Consider the following 19,387-nt stretch of genomic DNA (forward strand, 5'->3'; position numbering starts at 1 on the left):
TAGGCCAGCCAGTTCAAGTGGACGGCCGGCCACTCCCCCTGGTCGGCCGACCAGGGGTCAAAAAGGTCAACAACAATTTCTGGCCGGCCACCCCAAAAAGGTGGCCTCCCAAATGAGTGCAACACAGCTGTGTAGTGAAAAACTAGAAAAAATGACCCAAGAGAGAGAAAAGCTAGCTTTTAAGCAAGGTTCAAAAGGGTCAAGATGAATTTATGGCCGGCCTACCCATATTGGTGGCCTCCCAAATGAGCACAACACAATGGCAGTATGAAAAGCCAGAAAATGTGGCTTAAAAGTGAGAAAAACCAGCTTTCGGTCAGAAAAATCGGCTTTTGGAGAGAAAAAATGAGGAAACTGGTTTTTCAAGGAAAAAGGTGGCCTCCCACCATCCTACCACCTTCCTAACAATGAAAATAGGGTCCCTACCAAAAATGGACCAAAACGGATGCAAAACGAAGATTCAGGGACCAAAACGCGCGGTTCGAGGCCTCGAAAACAGGCTGTTAGGCACCGGAAGTGGCGTATGACCACGAATGTGGTCTCCAGGGCCACACTATCCCTCTAAAGGGAGGAAATAAGATGTGTGCCTAAAACCGGAGCAATCGGAGGTAGTTAAGCGGTCCCGAACCGAGGCACACGGCCGACAGCTCCGAAAACCAGAAATCGGGCTCCAAATGGGAAAAATGGCCTATGATCACGAAACGTAGCCTATGGACACTGAGAGATGATCTACAAGACCTCTCCCTCCCTTCGGGAAGAGAAAACAGAGAAAACAAGACCTGATTCGCAAACCGAGACAAAAGCACAAAAGAGCTCCAAAGTCCAAAGGCAAGGCTCGCAGCCGAGACTCCGCAACCTCAGAACGAGCACAATATGCAATATCACCGAGCGCTCAACCGGTGACGTCTGAGTCTTAAGGTCGGTCAAAAATGGGGTGTCTACACTAGTCTAATCATAGGCTTTATAAAAGGTCTTCATAAAATAAATACAAAGACACAAAGATGGTTAAAGGAAAGACTACAATTATTTAACCTATCTACACTAACAATGGTAATTGATTCATCTCTCAATGCCATGTTTCATACTATGCCATCACTTATTCAATTATACAATCAATTTTTTATGAATTTTATTACAATATAAAGTTTATTAAAGGATTGTTTAGAGTGTCCTAAATAAGTGCACTTTTTGTCTTTTTTGACTAAAAAATTGAGGAAAAAAATATGGATGTTTGGGTTAACTTTTTGACGTTTTATGAAAAAATGTGTATTAAAAAATTGTATAGATTAGTGTGTAGGAAAAAATTAGAATTGAGAGTTGTGCAGCCGTAATTTTTGAATTTTGGTGAATAGTGATAACTTTTAACTTTTTGAATAACTTTTTAGTTTTTTAACTTTTTGACAACTTGCCAAGCTTGATCTAAAAAGTATAAAGTTGTCAAAGATTATTTTGTGTGAAAAGGAGTGAGATAATTTATCCACAGTATAAAGTTTACTAAAAAGTACTTTTTGCTCAAAATAATTATTCCTTAAATAAGTTGTCAAAGATTCTTTTCCCACATTATATCGAACCAAACAAAGCCTAAGACATACGGTGGATTAATTTAACTTAACTACTTCCATATATATACATAAACTCTGTACACTAATCTAAGCAATTCTATAAGGAAGAAAAAAACATAAAAACCTCTACCAAATCTCTCATCATTGGTCGATTTACCATCCAAGAAAACCATGTTCCGCCTATTTTTGTTGTTAATATTGATTTGTAAGGTGTATAGTAATCCTCCAGATGATCCCATCAAGTGTTCATCATCACCAACAAAGAAGTGCACCATCACAAACTCCTACGGTGCCTTCCCTGACCGAACCCTGTGTCGTGCATCCGACGTTGCCTACCCGACAACAGAACAAGACCTCATCTCACTCGTTGCATTGGCAACCAAAAACAAGAGAAATATCAAAGTATCCACTCGCTTCTCTCACAGTTTGCCAAAGTTGGTCTGTCCTGACGGGGAAGATGGGCTTGTCATCAGTACCAAATTTCTCAACAGGACTTTGGAGACTGACCATCTGAGCATGACCATGAGTTTTGAGACCGGTGTGACATTGAGAGACTTGATTAGTGAGGCAGCCAAGGCTGGTTTGGCACTGCCTTATGCCCCGTATTGGTGGGGTGTGACTGTGGGTGGCATGATTGGAACAGGAGCTCATGGAAGCAGCCTCTGGGGTGTTGGGAGTGCTGTTCATGACTATGTTGTTGGGCTCCGAATCGTCACTCCGGCTGGACCTGAAGATGGCTATGCAAAGGTCTGGACCCTCAGCAATGGTGACCCTGACTTGAATGCAGCTAGAGTCTCTCTTGGAGTCCTTGGAGTTATTTCACAGGTACTATTTGATCAGGTTCAAACCATTTTCTCTATTCAATATTTTTGTTTCTTCTTATTATTAATATATATATATATTGTTAATTTGGTTTTGTAAACTTGTTTTTCGATTTGTTTGTTTCTCCAGTATCAACTTGTTATACATTATTGAGTTCAATTTATTAATAATTTCAAATTTTTGCATAAAAAATGGCCGAATAAAATTCCAAAATTTAAAGTTATTAGTAAATGAACTCAACAATGTATAATAAGTTAACATTCCCTCTTATTTGTAATCTGATCTCACATGTAAAAAGACAAACAAATCGGGAAATAAGATTACGAAACCAACTTAATAATATATATATATATATCAAAATAAAACTTTCCTTTAATATAAAATGATCTTTTTTAATGTGTAAACCCATCTCACAAGATAAACAAATTGAAAAACAAGAATGCATAAAAGCAGACATGTTGCCGAATGACAAAGAGAACAGGATGACAAAGCTAGAATTTAGAATTATCTAGAAGTAAAATTTTATACTATTTCAAGTCATCAATTATTAAAAACACTTAAATTTTTAATTAAAAAAAATATGAGCCTAACATATACATAGGATGTTTTGGGAAGATAGTTGAAAACTGACTTTTTAACTTTATATTTTTTTATTTTGTGAGAGATAAAGTGAGTTAAAAGTTAAAAAATTACTTTTAACACACTTTCTAAAATGAACTATACACAGGAACAGGCCCACTTACATTTCTGTCACACATGAGTGAGTGTCGGAACCCCCACATACATAAATAAAAAATTTGTGTCACGAAGGTATCAATAATATGATAACACTGAATAATAAATTTATCCCAGTTTTCAAATTTAACTACCTTGCTACATGAAAAGGTAAATACTACAAATTGTTAGATAATGAACGGTTGTGTTGATTGACATGGACAAGTATTAGTTTAATGTATAAAAAAAAGAAAGAAGCACTCGTTGCATCGTGGAACTGAGCCACACAACATAGAGAAAGGTTTTGAAGACAAAACAACTTTAATTTTACGTTCAATTGATTTAGTTGGCCTGGACGGCAATCAATTTGGCCTACTGACGTGGTCGCTTGGAAGTGGTCAATCATATCTCATTTGTTTACTACAATTTTATTTTTTTATTATTATTTTTTTACCATAAATTACAAATACACCCTTGAGATTTTATTAAAATACGAATCGTCCCTGTAGTTTTCAAAATTACATTCCAGCTCTGAAGTTTCTAATTTCATAACAAATTGTCTTTCTATTAATAAATCATTAAGTTAATTAATAGTTTTTAATGATATTAAAAATATGTTTCAATTAATAATTTAAGTGATTTTATTATTGTATAAGAGAGCAATTATAATTTTATTTTTTCATTTAATTCTGTTAAATAAAAAATTCTAATAAGGCAGTATTTGTAATTTTTCAAACCACATTGGCTAATCTGCATTTTAAGAAAACCTCGGGAGGTGTATTTGTAATTTACCCTTTTTTTTTGTAATCGGGTGTCTGAGTGAATTTAAGTGCACCTCGACTAATCTCAAGAAACTAATTTTATCGTCTACTTGCAAGGGTTCCATTTAAAACCAGGGCAAATGTCGTGTATTGAAATGGCTCCAAAGAGTTTATTGTTATTAATGAATATTGAATCTGAGACTTGGAGGGAGTACACCCCAAGCCTCAAGTTTTGTTTACTACAATTTTTTACAAGTTAAAAATTAATAATTAAAAATTAAAAATATTTTATTATTTATTTTTTAATAATTATTTATTTATAATTTATTTAAATTATATTTTTTTCTTCTTAAATGTACCAAACACTCTTGATACTCAACACATTTGAGACAAAAATAAATAATAATAATTGGGAAGATACTCAATACGTAAGAAAACAAGAACATGTTTACAAAAGGGATAACAACAATGAAAAGGACAAATATTGATATAACATATAAATAAATACATATATCAAAGACAATAATCATCAGTATGAAACAAACAAGATAAAAGGAAAAATAATGATTATGTTTGTGAACACATAATTACAAGAAGTCACGCGCAGTAGGTTTAAAAAAATGTAAATTTGTTATTCGTGTGTATAAAACTTATTGCTAAATAACCAAGTAATTAAAATTGAAAATCTACCCTTTTTTTTTCTTTTTTTTTTTTTAGCCTGACCCTTCTGTTAAGCAGAATCAACTTAAATAAATAATAGATTAGCTCAAACTTGGCCAAGCCTAATAATAAATTTGCGAACAAAGAAAACAGTAATACTAAGGGCATAGAATTAAAACACAGAAAGAGCATAAAAAATGTATTATGTTGTACAGCTAACATGATCATTGAACAATGGAACTAAAAAAGAAAACACCCAACTTGTTTGTAGGTGACTCTCAGACTGCAACCCATCTTCAAGCGATCTATCACCTTCTTAGAGAAGGATGATTCAGACTTGGGAGATCAAGTGGGTAGCTTCGGCAATCAACATGAGTTTGCAGACATGACATGGTATCCAAGCCAGAGAAAGGTGATCTACCGGATTGATGACCGAGTCTCCTCGAATGTCTCCGGCAATGGCCTCAATAATTTCACCCCATTCCGCTCCACTCTTTCAGCTGTAGTGGCAGCATTAAGAACTGCAGGTTTTTTTTTTTTTCTTTTTTTTTTTCTTGATGGTTAAAAAAAAAAAAAAAAAAAAAAAATTATGATATCAATTTTGTTCTCAATCTCTCTCTCTCTCTCTCTCTCTCTCTCTCGATATATATATATATATGTGGATACGGTTTGTTGTTACACAGAGGAGGTACAAGAGTTGAGAGGAGACGCTAATGGGAAGTGCATAGATGGAAAACTTGCCACATCAACTCTGACGCTCACTGCCTATGGCTACACCAACAATGGTAATTGATTCATCTCTCAATCCCATGTTTCATACTATGCCATGCACAAGAAAAGATGAAGCAATAATAAATAATAATTAAAAAAAAAATTGCATTCAGGAACTTGAAAATTACAAAAACAATTTGGAAGATTAAATTTCATATGATTAAACTAGCATAGCCAGAAATTATGAGTCATTCGACAAGATATTATTAATGTAGTTCTACCCAACCTATAAAAATCAACTTCTACATGATGCAATGTAATTTATATATTCCCAATTAAATTGACAAAAATAATTTAATATTATCATTTCAAAAAATATCAAGCAAATATTTGTACTTTTTTACAATTGTCTATTGCAAGTTTTATTTTTTGAAATTACTATATGATAACCTTAGATTTATGTTACCTAACACAATTTTATCGATATATATAATCAATCAATCATTTATCAAACCATCACTTATTCAGTTATACAATCAATTTTTTATGAATTTTATTAAAGAAAATTACAACTGTGACCAGTAGAATGTGGTGGGGATTCAGCTTTCTTTATGTTTGATATGCAGTAGAATGATGGATATGATAGGGCTTGCTTTCACATTTTACGTTACTTTAAAAGACAACATGGGTTAATTGGTTAATTGGCTCTCATACCACGTTCACTAACTAAGCGCGCACACAGCTGTATCGCCCTTCGCATCTCCTTTTTGACTTTGCAAACCATGGTGTGTCACCCGGTTACTAGGTTTTTCACCTCTGTTTTATCAGAAAATATTATACGACTTGACTTTATAAAATCTTGTTGGGAGAAAACAAAACAAAAAATCAATTCGAAATATCTGAATCCGGCATAAAAATAGCGGAAGTAGTTTATTCTCCCTCTTTGTGTGAACCTATTAGGAAGTAATTTAATAGAGCACAATATATTCTGAAAATAATCTGAAAACAATGATCCAACAATCACACAATAAGGCGATAAGCAATTTTTAACGTGGAAAACCTTCCCGATGTGGAAAGGAAAAACCACGGGACCGTAGTCCACCAAATATCTCCACTATAAACAAATAATGGGTATACAAGAGTTATCTCTAGATAGAACTAGAGGCAAACAATCAAGAACAACTTATAAATAAGCTTCCTTGGCAACCAAATATCAAACTACAAAGTTTAGGAAAAATTTCACCAAAAACGGTACTGTTCACGGGCCAAAAACCAACAGTAGAAAACTCCAAATCTGATCTCCACCGTCCAGAATTTAGAATCTTGAGTTGTGAACTCGCCTACCAAATTTCAGCTCAATCGGACCACATGTTCTTATTGATCGGATAGCTTGATCACTGCTTGACAGAATTTCTCCTCTTCTTTTGGTGGCAGCTTCTACGTCTCTTTTTGTGTGCTGAGAAAATGTTTGTAATCCTAAATTTATGGGCCAGATCTTTTCAAAAACATAACCTCTCCATGTGGACTTTGGAATTCACATAGGCTTACTAAATATTTTGGGCCTTCCTCCACATAGGATGGAAACCCAACCCAACAAATCTATCCAGATTTCCTTTATCATTCTTTTTGACTTTGGAAACCATTGCGTGTCACCCTGTTACTAGGTTTTTCAACTCTGTTTTATCAGAAAATATTATACGACTTGACTTTATAAAATCTATTTATATTACCTTTATCATACTATAACTTGGTGACATGAAAATGAATTTATCCTTAAATCATTTTTTTTCTTCATAATTTAATAAATTTAGCTTTTATTTTTTGTCTCGTATTAATTTTATAAACAACAATTCTGCAACAGTGTCAAAATCTCCTACTCCTGGCCCAAAAAAGAGTTCAAACTCACGATAAACCTCCTGATTGATAAGATTAGGTCCTGCTTGAGAGGATGGTTTTGGCTATTTTAGTTACAAAAGACAAAATAAGTTATTTTAGCCACAACAAACAAAACATCACATCTAACTCATAATCATTACACTCTTCTCTTACAAAAAAAATTAAAAATTAAAAAAGTCCTTCCCAAACCAAACTTTTTAGCCCATGCTAAAATAACCAAAAAAGCCAACCTACTTCCCAAATGACACCTTAGTTGAACATTTCTTTTTTTTTTTTTTGGTAAATTATGCAAATGGTCCCTATAGTTTATATGATGTGTCAATTTGATCCATATTATTTCAATTTTCTCAATTTTATCCCTTGATTTAACTGATTGTGTCATATTAGTCTAATAAATAACTGCAATTAGATTTGATGGACGGAAAGTCAAACGATATATCAATTTGGTCCCTATAGTTTACACGATTTGTCAATTTGATCCCTGTCAAAATCGTGCAAATTAAAACAACAAGGATCAAATTGACACATCGTTTGACTTCCAGTCCACCAAGCCTAATAGCCATTATGTATTTGACTAAAGCAACACAATCTGTTAAATTAACAGTCAGAATCGAACAAATTGAAACAACTGAGACCAAATTGACAGATCGTATAAACTACAGGGACCATTTGCATAATTTATCCCTTTTTTTTGGGTTCCTTTTTCCTCACTCTAAAATGTTGTGTCATCGGTATTCGTTATTGTTTGTCGAGAATATGAATGAGTAAAACTATCCCATATCTAATTAATTTAAACTTCTAAATGTAACAAATACTTTTTTACCGACAAAAATCAATTTGTTATATTAGCTCTTGTAGGATTGAACTCGCAATCTGTCCCTAGCAAACACCCAAGTGCTTCCTCCATTTTATTAGGTAACAAGGCCATGGATTAATGTCACAATTTATAATATAGGATCAAAGCACATTAGGTGTTATCATTACTAATTTTAACAGACAATATCCAATTAGACTATATGAAGTGAAAAAAAAAAAATTTAAGGACTAAATAGATGAAAATAGTTTAGAAATATATATATATATATTTTTTTTAAGAGAGAATAATTTAGAGGATAAAAATCAATATTAACCCATCATATTTTTAACAGGTATTATGTTTACGGGATACCCAGTAGTTGGGTATCACAACCACCTCCAATCCTCGGGAACTTGCCTTGATAGCCATGAGAATGGAAAGATCACAATGTGCCCATGGGACCATAGGGTTAAGGGACTCTTCTTCCACCAAACCGCATTCAGTATTAGCTTATCCAATGTCAAGAGCTTTATTCAAGATGTGCAAAAACTAGTTGATTTAGAGCCTAAAGCATTGTGTGTCCTGGACTTGTACAATGGAATCCTCATGAGGTATGTCAAGGCCTCAAGTGCTTTCTTGGGCAAGCAAGAAGATGGTGTAGACTTTGATATCACTTATTACCGGAGCAAAGACCCAATGACCCCTAGGCTTTATGAAGACATACTTGAGGAGGTGGAGCAGCTTGGCTTGTTCAAATATGGAGGGTTGCCCCATTGGGGCAAGAATCGAAATGTGGCGTTTGATGGTGCAATCAAGAAATACAAAAATGTTGGAGAGTTCTTGAAGGTGAAGGCAAGGTATGATCCATTAGGGATTTTCTCTAGCAATTGGACAGACCAATTACTTGGATTGAAAAATGGAGTGACAATGGTCCAGGAGGGTTGTGCTCTAGAAGGGTTGTGTGTATGCTCTCAAGATGTTCATTGTGCCCCAAGTAAAGGCTACTATTGTCGACCGGGAAGAGTTTACAAGGACGCAAGAGTTTGTACCAAGTTAAGTGAAGGAATTTGATAATGTTCATTCAAGGATTAACTCAAATTCAAATTTAAATAATATTCATTTACATATGAATGTCAAGATTGAATTTGAGAGGATTGTCATAGATTTGAAACCACAATTATATATGAAATACTGATTTGAAATTATTCATATTAAGGATTATAATTCTATATGAATCTTAATAAAATAGTTTTGTTTCAATCCCTATTTCAGTATCTTAATCTCATATTTAAATTGTCAAAATGGTTCAAACTTATCTAACTTTGTATTAAAAAGTTCCACAACGTTATTTTTGTCCAGATTTTATAATGGAAGGGATATTTTTGTTCAAATTTGCACTAAACCATGTAAAATATCAACTTTCAAAATAAATCAAAGTACATATATATCAGTTTAATCTTTTAGATGAATTAGTGATTAACAATTTAATATAATATTAAAGTAAATAATAGATAGATGTTTACATGCGTTTGACCAATTATGAAATAAAAAATTAAAAAATAATAATATTAACAATCTGGCCACACGTAAGGCTCATTCTGAGGGTCAACAATTCAAGAAAACTAAGGCCTCATTGAGAAGTAGCTATTTTAGAGGCTTTTTGATTTTTTGGCTATTTTAGTAGGTTATTTTAGTTTTTGTGTTTGGGAAGATGAGATGGATTTTTATTTGAGTTGTTGTATTGAAAAATGTGTCGAAATGATATTTGAAGTTAAAATGACAAATTTGTCCCTAAGATTATAATTTTTTAAATTGATATAAAGGGGTGAAATTGTAATTTTCCAATTGATTTTACAATCTGTCAACTGACTGTCCCCAGCTGCAGTCTTTTTTTTTTATTATTATTGAATTTTGCACCTCCGCCTACTGTTTACGCTTTTTGACTTATATCCTAAATGAGGCTATAATAGCCTTAACCTCTGTTTCCCAAACAACGCCTAATTGATTGCGCCAAAGCTTAATAAAAAAATCATAAATGAAATTAAGTGAATGACCTTGTATTAGTATGAAGTAATGTTAGGACCCTAAATATTTTATTAATTGTTTTATCAAATATTTCACATGGGTGTGAGATTCATATGAGACCTACATGGTATATGTGAGACATTTGGTAGAACATTTAATAAAATATTTGACATCCCTAGCATTATTCCTAAGTGTGGTAGAGGAGGAAGAGAGGGAATTCTATTTACACCCAAAAAATGTTTAAGTGGGCCTAATTTTTTAATATAACTTATTAAATTATTTAGGATTACAATTTATTCTCAGTACACCCTATTTTTCTCCTAAATTACCCTTTTGAGGTACACTCAAATTAAACAAATTAAAAAATTCAAATTACTTTTGAAAAATCCTTTGAATTTTTTTTTTGGGGGGGGGGGATTCACGTACATACAAGGAATATGATTAGGGAACCTGACACCGGTGAAAGTGACACCGGCGAAGAAGGATGGTGAAGGAGAAGGAGAGGGTGAACTTCACGTTCGGGCGTCTAGAACCGTACAAATTCATTTTGTTCGATTTTGAAAGTTCGAATAATAATGAAGGAAAACAAGCTCAATATTCACTTTTATGTAAAAAAATAAAAAATAAAAGACACATAAATCAAAAATTATACTTTGATATTTATGTCAATACTTACATCCTCTTTGATGAATTGTCTCAAAAAATTGTTTTGATTATTACTCTTATTCATTGTTTGATTTTGTTCAAACTTTTTTCTATTTGCAAGTAATAATATAATAAAAACAATGATGTTGATGATAATGGTGAATTGAAATTTAGGGGAAAAAATGAAGAGATTTGAATATGAAAAATACGTATAATTGATTAGGTATTGTAGACACCCCATTTTTGACCGTCCTCAAGACTTGGACGTCACCGTTTGAACACTCGGTGATCATCCATGTTTGTGTTCGTTTGGAGTTCCCGGAGGTCTCGGCTACGCGCCTTGCCTCAGGATCTCCGAATTCGACTGTTTAGTGTCTGGTTTTGCACCAAACACTTGCATTTTGCCTTGGAAGGGCAGGGAATGCCTTGTGAGGCATCCCCACACACCACCGGCAGTGGCTAGAGGCCACCGGCTGGATTTTGCTGCCACCGGCCGGCACTATTTGTTGCCGGTCAACACTATTTAGTGCCGATCGGCACTCTTTTTTGCCAAGATGGCCCTTTTGGCCGGCCGACTACTGTGCATCTGCTTTTACAGGTATTTTAAGATAGCTGTCTTGCTTTTTGCTCCCCTCCATACACGTGTATGGAGGGATCTCCCTCTTATGAAGCTTGTCTTGTAAGCTTTACAAGACAAGAAGTTCTATAAAGAGAGGGGTTCTCTCTTGTTGCAAAGGCTAGACACTTGAGATATTTTAGAGAGCTTAGACAGCCATTTTTAGGGTTTGAGTTCTAGGGTTAGGGTTTGATACACATTATCTCTCTCTTTTTCCCTCTTGTGTGTGTTAAAGTGTGTTTGTGTCTTACTATTGCACACAAACACATAGTGTTTCACCTTCCTTTGGCTCCTGAGGTTCTAAGGGGCTGATTTTGGTGTTTGGTGTTGGATTCAAGCCAAGGAGGGCCATTGGAGCATCATTGTTGAAGAGGTCTTCAAGGGTGAGAATCTTACCCCTTTTTTACCCCAATCTTGCATTGTATTTTTACCTGTCTTAAATTCGTTTTTGAGCTTGGTGTATAATACAAAAAAGTTCTTTTTTTTAGCCCTCTTGATTGTTTATTAAGGGTGTTTTGTGGCTTGAGGGTGTTTGACCCCTCTTAGGCCTTGAAAGGCCTTATTTTGGTGCTATTTTGTGCTAGTTTCGAGACTTTGGTGTTTGGGCCTCTTCACCACTGAAATCTTGAGGGATTTCAGTGGTGGAGATGGTGCCTTGAAGTCTCTAAAAGGAGAGGGCCATCCCCTCTCCTTGTTGTCCTTGAAATGGACCATTTTTGGCCTCTTGAGGGAGAACCATGTTAGAGTGTGTATTGACCATGCCTTGGCTGTTTTTTGTGCTTAATATGTCATATTATACCTCTGTTTTTTGTTGATTTTGGTACACCATGCATGCTTAGCATACCTACCATGTAATGCTATGTTATTGCCTCAATGTGCCTTAGGTTGTTAGCCCTTGTTGGAGCATGTTTTAGGCTTAGTCTTGTGAAGGTTTTGTGCATATTTTGTCACGTTTTAGGTCTGTCCATAGTTGTTTGGGTCGAATTTGGCATGCTTAGTATAACTCCTTTGCATTCCGGCTTGTTGGCCTTAAGTGCATGAGTGTATAGCATGACATTTTTGCATTGATTTGGTGATTTGGGACCATCCACCATGTCATTTCAGACCTTATAGTATGCTTGTAAGCTTGCATTTGATGTCCCTTTAATGCCTTGTAAGGTTGTCATCTCATGCTCCATGTTCGTGCCTTCATGCATGCCACCATGTTTAGGCCCCTAGGATGTCATGTCATTGTGTTCTTAGCTTTGTTTTAACATGTTAAACCTCTGATTTTGGTCCTTCCTTTCATGCCATGTTCGGTTCTGTTAAGTGTGGTCCAATACTCCCTTTAGCTTGCTTTGAGCTTTGATCATGCTAGCATGCATTGCTTGTGTTAATTGGTTGGTTTGGAACCTCTAATTCATGCATATTCAATGTTTACTTTGCATGCCATTAGCCCACATTATGCCTCTTCCAAGTGTGCTTGAGAGTTGCCTTTTTATGCTTAAGCGTTGGTCCTTGTGTGCATGCATGTTTGCATGCCATTTAGCCCTCGTTTTATAGCACTTTGGCCGCTGTTTTGGGCCTATTTAGAGCTGCCCAAATCATGTTTAAGTCCATCTTTTCATCTATTTGCATTGCCTCATGTTTGCTTGTATGCTTGCATAAGTGCCTTGCCATGCCATGTTGCATCCTTAGCTCGCATGCCTAGGTTGCATTGCATCTTGCATGCATGCCTTGTTCCTTGACTTGATGATAGGAATTGGGCCTTGATGTGTTTGTTTGGTTTGCATTTCATTTGACATGAAAGTTGCACACTTGGCCACTTGGGTCATCATGCATGGAAATGCGTGATTGGTGGTCCAAGAACCGAGAAATATGTCCCTTTGAGTCATTACCATGATAAGAGACATGATTGGTGCATATATGCTTTGAATTGTGCTACCATGCTTTGCCTTGCCCTCTGTTGCTGTCAATTGCAGATTCTGCAGGAACACTTTGCCGACCGGCAGTGTCAAGTGCCGACCGGCAATCCCTTCTCTGCCGACAGCTTCATTTTGTGCCGATGGCCATAACACACTGCCGGTGACAGTTCCATTCAGCCGGTGGCACTCCTCAGTGTCCAAGGAACCAGTTCTGAGATTTTGGCAGCCTCCAGAGGAGTAAAGGAAGGAAAACAGAGGCAGCCTATACATGGCGGTGCATTTCCGAGCAGGACCGAGCATGCATTGCATCGAGCTCTCCTCCCGAGGCGGTTTACTGCTTTTCCTAGATTAATTAATTTGCTTAGTTGATTAGGCAATTTGTAATATTTAATTAGCTTGCGTAGTTAATTAATTTGTAATATTTATTCGGTCCCTCCGAGCGAGGGCAAATCTGTAATAAGTGTGGGTGAGTGGCGTGTATGTCTTCCAATCCCCACTTCTTTCTTCCCTTTTATTTACCTGCTTATGATGGTAGATTAGGGCATGTTTAATTTAGCATACCTTATGCTATGCATGCGTGCATTCATACATTTGTCTCGCATGCACCGGGCTCGGTACATCATGCTAACTGCATTTGTACTTCAATTCAAAAATTGAATACGTGCATCAATCGATCGCATTTCACATGCCATGTTTAGGGTTAGCCGAGCCTGTCTAGATTGGATTTTCGCATGCGATGCATTAGCCATTCTTAACATGAACTAGGACATGCATGTTTGCTAACTAGTTTACTGTTTTGGCACGGAGTACGATGTAAGTAGCTATGCTTTAGCATCCCGCATGCGTGTGAATGCTACCATGACAGTATGTTTACCATGTGGCTAGATGCTTATGTGATAAACTGTTTGATTGCCTGTGGGTGAAGGTTGGATTGCTTGAGTTGGAATAACTCGTTGAAATCCGTGTTTTAGCCTACTTGCGAGCAGCAAATTCCAAAACATTTTTTCCAAGATAAACGGATATGCAATGCTTATTTCCAAATTAGGCAATCTAGTCTATACTTGTTTGCTGTGCGCATAACATAGTAATTCTAGGCTAATAAATGGAATAAGAACACATAACGTTTTCAAAAACGGATATCACGGTTAGTAGAGGCCGGTCTTCAGACCGGGCGAGAGGGGGTGCTCATAGCTGACCTTCCCCAATCGTACCCTAGCTCCCGAGCCGAGACAACTCCGGTGATGACGGACATGTGGCCTTCGGCACCGAGTCAGGGTTTCCTAAATTCTCCCATTTTAAAAATATTTAGGTGGCGACTCTGTATCTGGCAAAGCAGTCCATGTTTGGCACTTCTTTTCAAAAAATCTGTTTCTCAAAACGATTTGCTGGATTTGGACTCTTTGGTTCAAGATTAAGAACCGTGACAATAATCGAGTCCGAGCTGTAGTGACCCCAAATGAACAGAACGGGACTCACCCTCCCGGGACGTTCGGGGACGTCTACAAGTATACCATGAGAAAAAATAATATTTTATTTTAAAATTTAATATGTATTGTTTTTATTAGTAAATTTACATTACAATATAATGGGAATTTAAAATTTAAAATTTGAGTTGGGTATTCTGGAATAAATTTTGGAGTCTAAGTAGAATAGCCCGAGGAAGAGCGATATGTATCTGGGGGATTCTATTTACACTCAAAAAATCATTAAGTACTCCTAATTTTTAAGTACACCGTGTTTAATTATTTAAATTTTTATTTTACTCTTATTACACCCTATTATTTTTCCCAAATTACCCTCAAAGCATGTTTGTTTGGTGGGATTGAAGGATGGGATTTGACTAATAGTCCGTTGTTTGTTTCAAATTTTTTACACCGGACTATTAATTCCAAATATGTTGGACTATTGTATCCTATGAGGGGGGTGAAACACAAATCATGGAATTACTCATCCCATGTGATTAGGTTGCCAAATTACATTGTTGACGCTCCAACATTAAATATTGTTTTCCTCATGGTATTAATTATACTTAATAAAGTAGTCTCAATTTAAAAATAAAATAATTTTATTTAATTTTTGTTGATGCTTTATTTATTTGAATTTTTAAAATAATTTTTTATAGATATATTATCGATGTTTTATTTTAAAATTTTGTTGATATTTTATTTAATTTCATTATTTAAATTTTAATAGATATTTTATTTAATTTCATTATTTAATTATTATTATTTTTTAAAATAAATTAATTTAAAATTTTAATTTAAAAAATAGCATATATTTGTATTGATATTTTATTTATTTAATTTTTAAAAAAATTATTTAATTGTTTAAAAAATAATTAAAATATTAAAGATATGTTTAATATTGCTATTACTTAGTAAATAATTAAAGAGGGTAAAATAGTTATTTGAGTATTTATCTTTTTTTATAATATCCCAAATAAATATAGGATTCATATCATATTCAATCAAATAGCCATTTCCTAACATCTAATCCCATAACTAAACAAATATAGGATACATATCATATCCAACCAAATAGTCTGAAGACTATGAATCCCAAGATTATAATCCAATGGATTCCAATCCCCCCTTATCTAGTCCGTCCAAACAAACATGCTGTCGAGGTAAACCTAACTAATAAATAATAAACAAACTAAAAAGACTAAATTATTTCAAATCTTTTCAATATAGAAAATAATTCTACAAAAAAAAAACAAAAAAACAAACTTTTACATAAGCATTATAAAACTTTTTAATACAGCAAATAAAATAAAATAAAATAAAATTTTACATTTTAAATTATTCACAAGAATACTCGTGGAAAAGTAAAGTAAAAAACAAACTTATAAGCACATAAGTATCAAGCACTACCAAGAAAGAGTAATTCTCAAATGATGTACTATTTAAATGACAAAATAATAATAACTCCAATAATATGTTATTGTTAATTTAATTACTGGGCCCTTTTAATTGTTGTCAAAAAAATGATACAGAAAATAATTGATAGTGCTCTACAAAAATTGTAAAAATCCCTTTGTATGAACACATACCCCATTTTTGTTGGATTGCTGCAAAAAATTATTTTGATTATTACTCTCATCCATTATTTGATTTTGTTCAAACTTTTTTCTACGGCTTAGGGTTTCAAAATAACAAAAAAACAATTAGCATGCTTAGTTAGAGTAATTTTCCAAAAACTCTTTTCAAAAAATTCTACTTTCTTATTTTTCATGTTTTTTTGTTTTTACTAAATTTTTTAAATATTTTAATCAATTTTTTTTTTTTACTTTTTAGACATACCTAACATAAATATACCTAAAAAGTAAAAAATTTGTGAAAGAAACCTATTAAAAACTCACTAAATACCAAAAATACAAAAAAAAAAAGAAAAGAGAATTCAGTACATTTTTTATATTTTTATGTATTTATTAATTTTTTAAAATATTTTTTCACAAATTTTTTACTTTTTAAATACATCTAAATAAGGTGAATCTAAAAAAGTAAAAAAAAAAGTTTAAAATTTTAAAAATATTCACTAGAAACAAAAAAAACACGAAAATCAAAAAACTCAGTTTTTAAAAAACTTAATCTATAAAACTCAAACCAAACACACTGAATGATGTTGATAATGATGGTGAGTTTTGGTAGGTTGGATTGCTTTTGGAGGGAAAAAGAAGAAGAATAAGAAGAAGAAGAAGAAGACGAAGAAATAACTTTAATCTCCTGGGGAAGAAGATACATATATTTGAATAAGAATAACTGATTAGGGTGTACCATGAGAAAAAAAAAAAATATATTTTAGAGTTTAATATGTGTTGTCCTTATTAATAAATTCATATAAAAATATATTAGGAATTAAAATTTATGAATTTAAATTGGCCGTACTGAGACATATTTTGGGTTTAAATAGAATCCCCCTACATATCTCGATCCTCTTCATTAGTTGAAATGGACCAGGCCCAGTGAAAAGGCAAGCTAAGGGAGGTTTCTACCTTGGGCTTTAAAATTTGGATTAGGGTTGAGGGTTCAGAGCCCAATCTACTATAGTTTGTGGCCCAGTATAAAGGCCAAAAAAATTATACTAAAATCGACAGAAGTGTTACTGTTACTCTTCAGTAACGGCGGCATCACTTGGTTTCAAACGGTAGAGGTAAAGGCAATTCGGCGACTGTGAGTGTGACTATGTGAGTCCTCTCTCTCTCTTTCTCATATTTTAATGGAAGAGTTTTTGCCCTAATTTTTGTTTTATAATTTATGCACCCTAATTTCTGTTCCCTAATGGAACCGACTCTTATTTATGTGCCCTAATGGAAATCTCTAATTTCTATCATCTAGTTTTTTGAAACATCTATATAATAAGAAAAGACTGTTTTTTAAAATATATAAAATGTATCAGAGATACATTTAATATTAACGACTAAGATGAATCTTAAGTATATATCAATGGTTCAGATTGGTTCAGATGAATGTTGATTGCCGCCTAAATATACCCATCTACCCATGTCTGACCCCATCCCCCCTACCTTTCCTCTCTAGCTCCCTCTCTCACTCTCTATTCTTCTTGAACATAAGCAAAAAAACCCACCCTCTTCACAACTGACACTCCTCCCCATCTCATCCCCCTCACCTTCTCTCTCTCTCTCTCTCTCTATCATTTTTTCTTGAATAGAAGCAAAAAAAACCCACCCTCTCTATCACAACCGATGCTCCTCCTCCTCCTCCTCCTTCGCCAGGCTCCTCTTCATCAACCTACCCTCTTTGCTACTAACGCTCCTCCTCCTCCTCCTCCTCCTTCGTCACGCTTCGCTTCATCGCAAGGTAAGATTCCCTTACTACCCTTCTCGATTTCAGTATTTTTTTCCCCTTTATCTACTCCTGCCTTCATCTGTTGTTTTTGCTCCCTTTCTCTGCCTCTGCCCTTCTCTTTCTACCTTTCTCTGTTCTCCGTATTCAGTGGATTGTGAATTTGTGTGGATTTTTTTTATTATATAGTCATGCTTCCTCGAAGATATAGTTTCAGATATGAAAAAAGAAAAAGAAAAAAAGAAGAAGCAAAAAGTAGAAAAATTTATTCACCTCAGTCAAGTGAAATTGATAAGTTTTTTGGTAACAAGAAACAAGTAGAGAGATCATTTTTAGTTGATGAAGATTTTGTAATTGAAGAACCTAGTGAAATTATGATTGAATATATATATATATATATATTTGAGATACATATGAAAATGGCCCCCCTATAAAACTCAAACCTAGTCCTATCAATTACATATCTAATAGCTATAAAATAGTCTTATGAACTTATTCTTATTTCAAATTAAGAAAATGTCTTTACATTGAGGATCTTCCATTGCATATGCAATATCAATAACAATAAAAGGAGAGATAGCTGCTAATTTGGCAATACAGTCAGCAACTGCATTGGCTTCGATCGTGATAGTTATACTGCAGCTGCTAGAGAAGGGCAGCGAACTTGGCACAAAGATGTATGTTGTCCTGATGATATTAAGAAAGAAGAAAACATTCGAAAAACCCTCATCTCCTTCACAAAGAAATAATATTCCTGTTTACTGTGAAATTGACCATTAATTGATCTATTAGAATGTAACAACTGCTTTTTTCTTTTCTTCGTTCCTACAAAATTGATACCACTGTTATTCATTGTTCCACTATTCTCCCGCTAAAACTCCTAAAATTTTCTTTCTTCTCTTCAACACCCCAACAACAACAACAACAACAAGACCATAATCAACGGTAGAAACAAAAACTACTCAAACAAATGCAAAAACATGTAGTTCTTTCTCCTCCTCCTCCTCCTCCTGCTGCAATCCCAATTAGGTCCCCTGCTCGAATCCAAAAGCTCATAGCTTCCCAACCAGACCTACTTCTAGCCATAGAAATTTTCAACTTGACCTCTCGCCAACCCAACTTCCACTACTCTTACTCTTCCTTCCACACTCTCATTCTCAAACTCGTCCGCTCTCGTCACTTCTCTCTTATGCACAACCTCTTTTCTTATCTCAAAGCCCACGGCTGCCCTGTTGCTTCTTCCATCTTCTCTCACATCATCTGATTCAACGTCGATACCCGACTTCCCAACAAAGTCCTCAACACCTTTTACACCATCCTCCAATTCAATAACAACCCCTGCCCAAGCACCTAAATCTCATCATTTAGGTCTTTATCGCTCATCTCACCTATCTCTGCCCTACTTTTGACCTTTTCAAATCCGCTCACCGCTTCGGAATATCACCCCACACTAAATCGTAAAACATTTTG

The 19,387-nt window shown here is 34.6% G+C and overlaps 1 protein-coding gene across 1 annotated transcript; it reads left to right on the forward strand.

Annotated features, from left to right (window-relative positions):
- The first annotated feature begins 1,534 nt into the window (after positions 1–1,534).
- LOC114268684 (putative L-gulonolactone oxidase 6) lies at positions 1,535–9,182 on the forward strand. Its single transcript, XM_028209900.2, has 4 exons — positions 1,535–2,387; positions 4,791–5,046; positions 5,203–5,304; positions 8,275–9,182. Exons 1-4 carry the CDS (start codon positions 1,734–1,736, stop codon positions 8,991–8,993), a joined length of 1,731 nt encoding a protein of 576 aa, XP_028065701.2. The 5' UTR covers positions 1,535–1,733; the 3' UTR covers positions 8,994–9,182.
- Positions 9,183–19,387: the final 10,205 nt, after the last annotated feature.

This window comes from Camellia sinensis, chromosome 9 (assembly GCF_055761805.1).
Source record: "Camellia sinensis isolate YWXY chromosome 9, ASM5576180v1, whole genome shotgun sequence".
Taxonomy (NCBI): domain Eukaryota; kingdom Viridiplantae; phylum Streptophyta; class Magnoliopsida; order Ericales; family Theaceae; genus Camellia; species Camellia sinensis.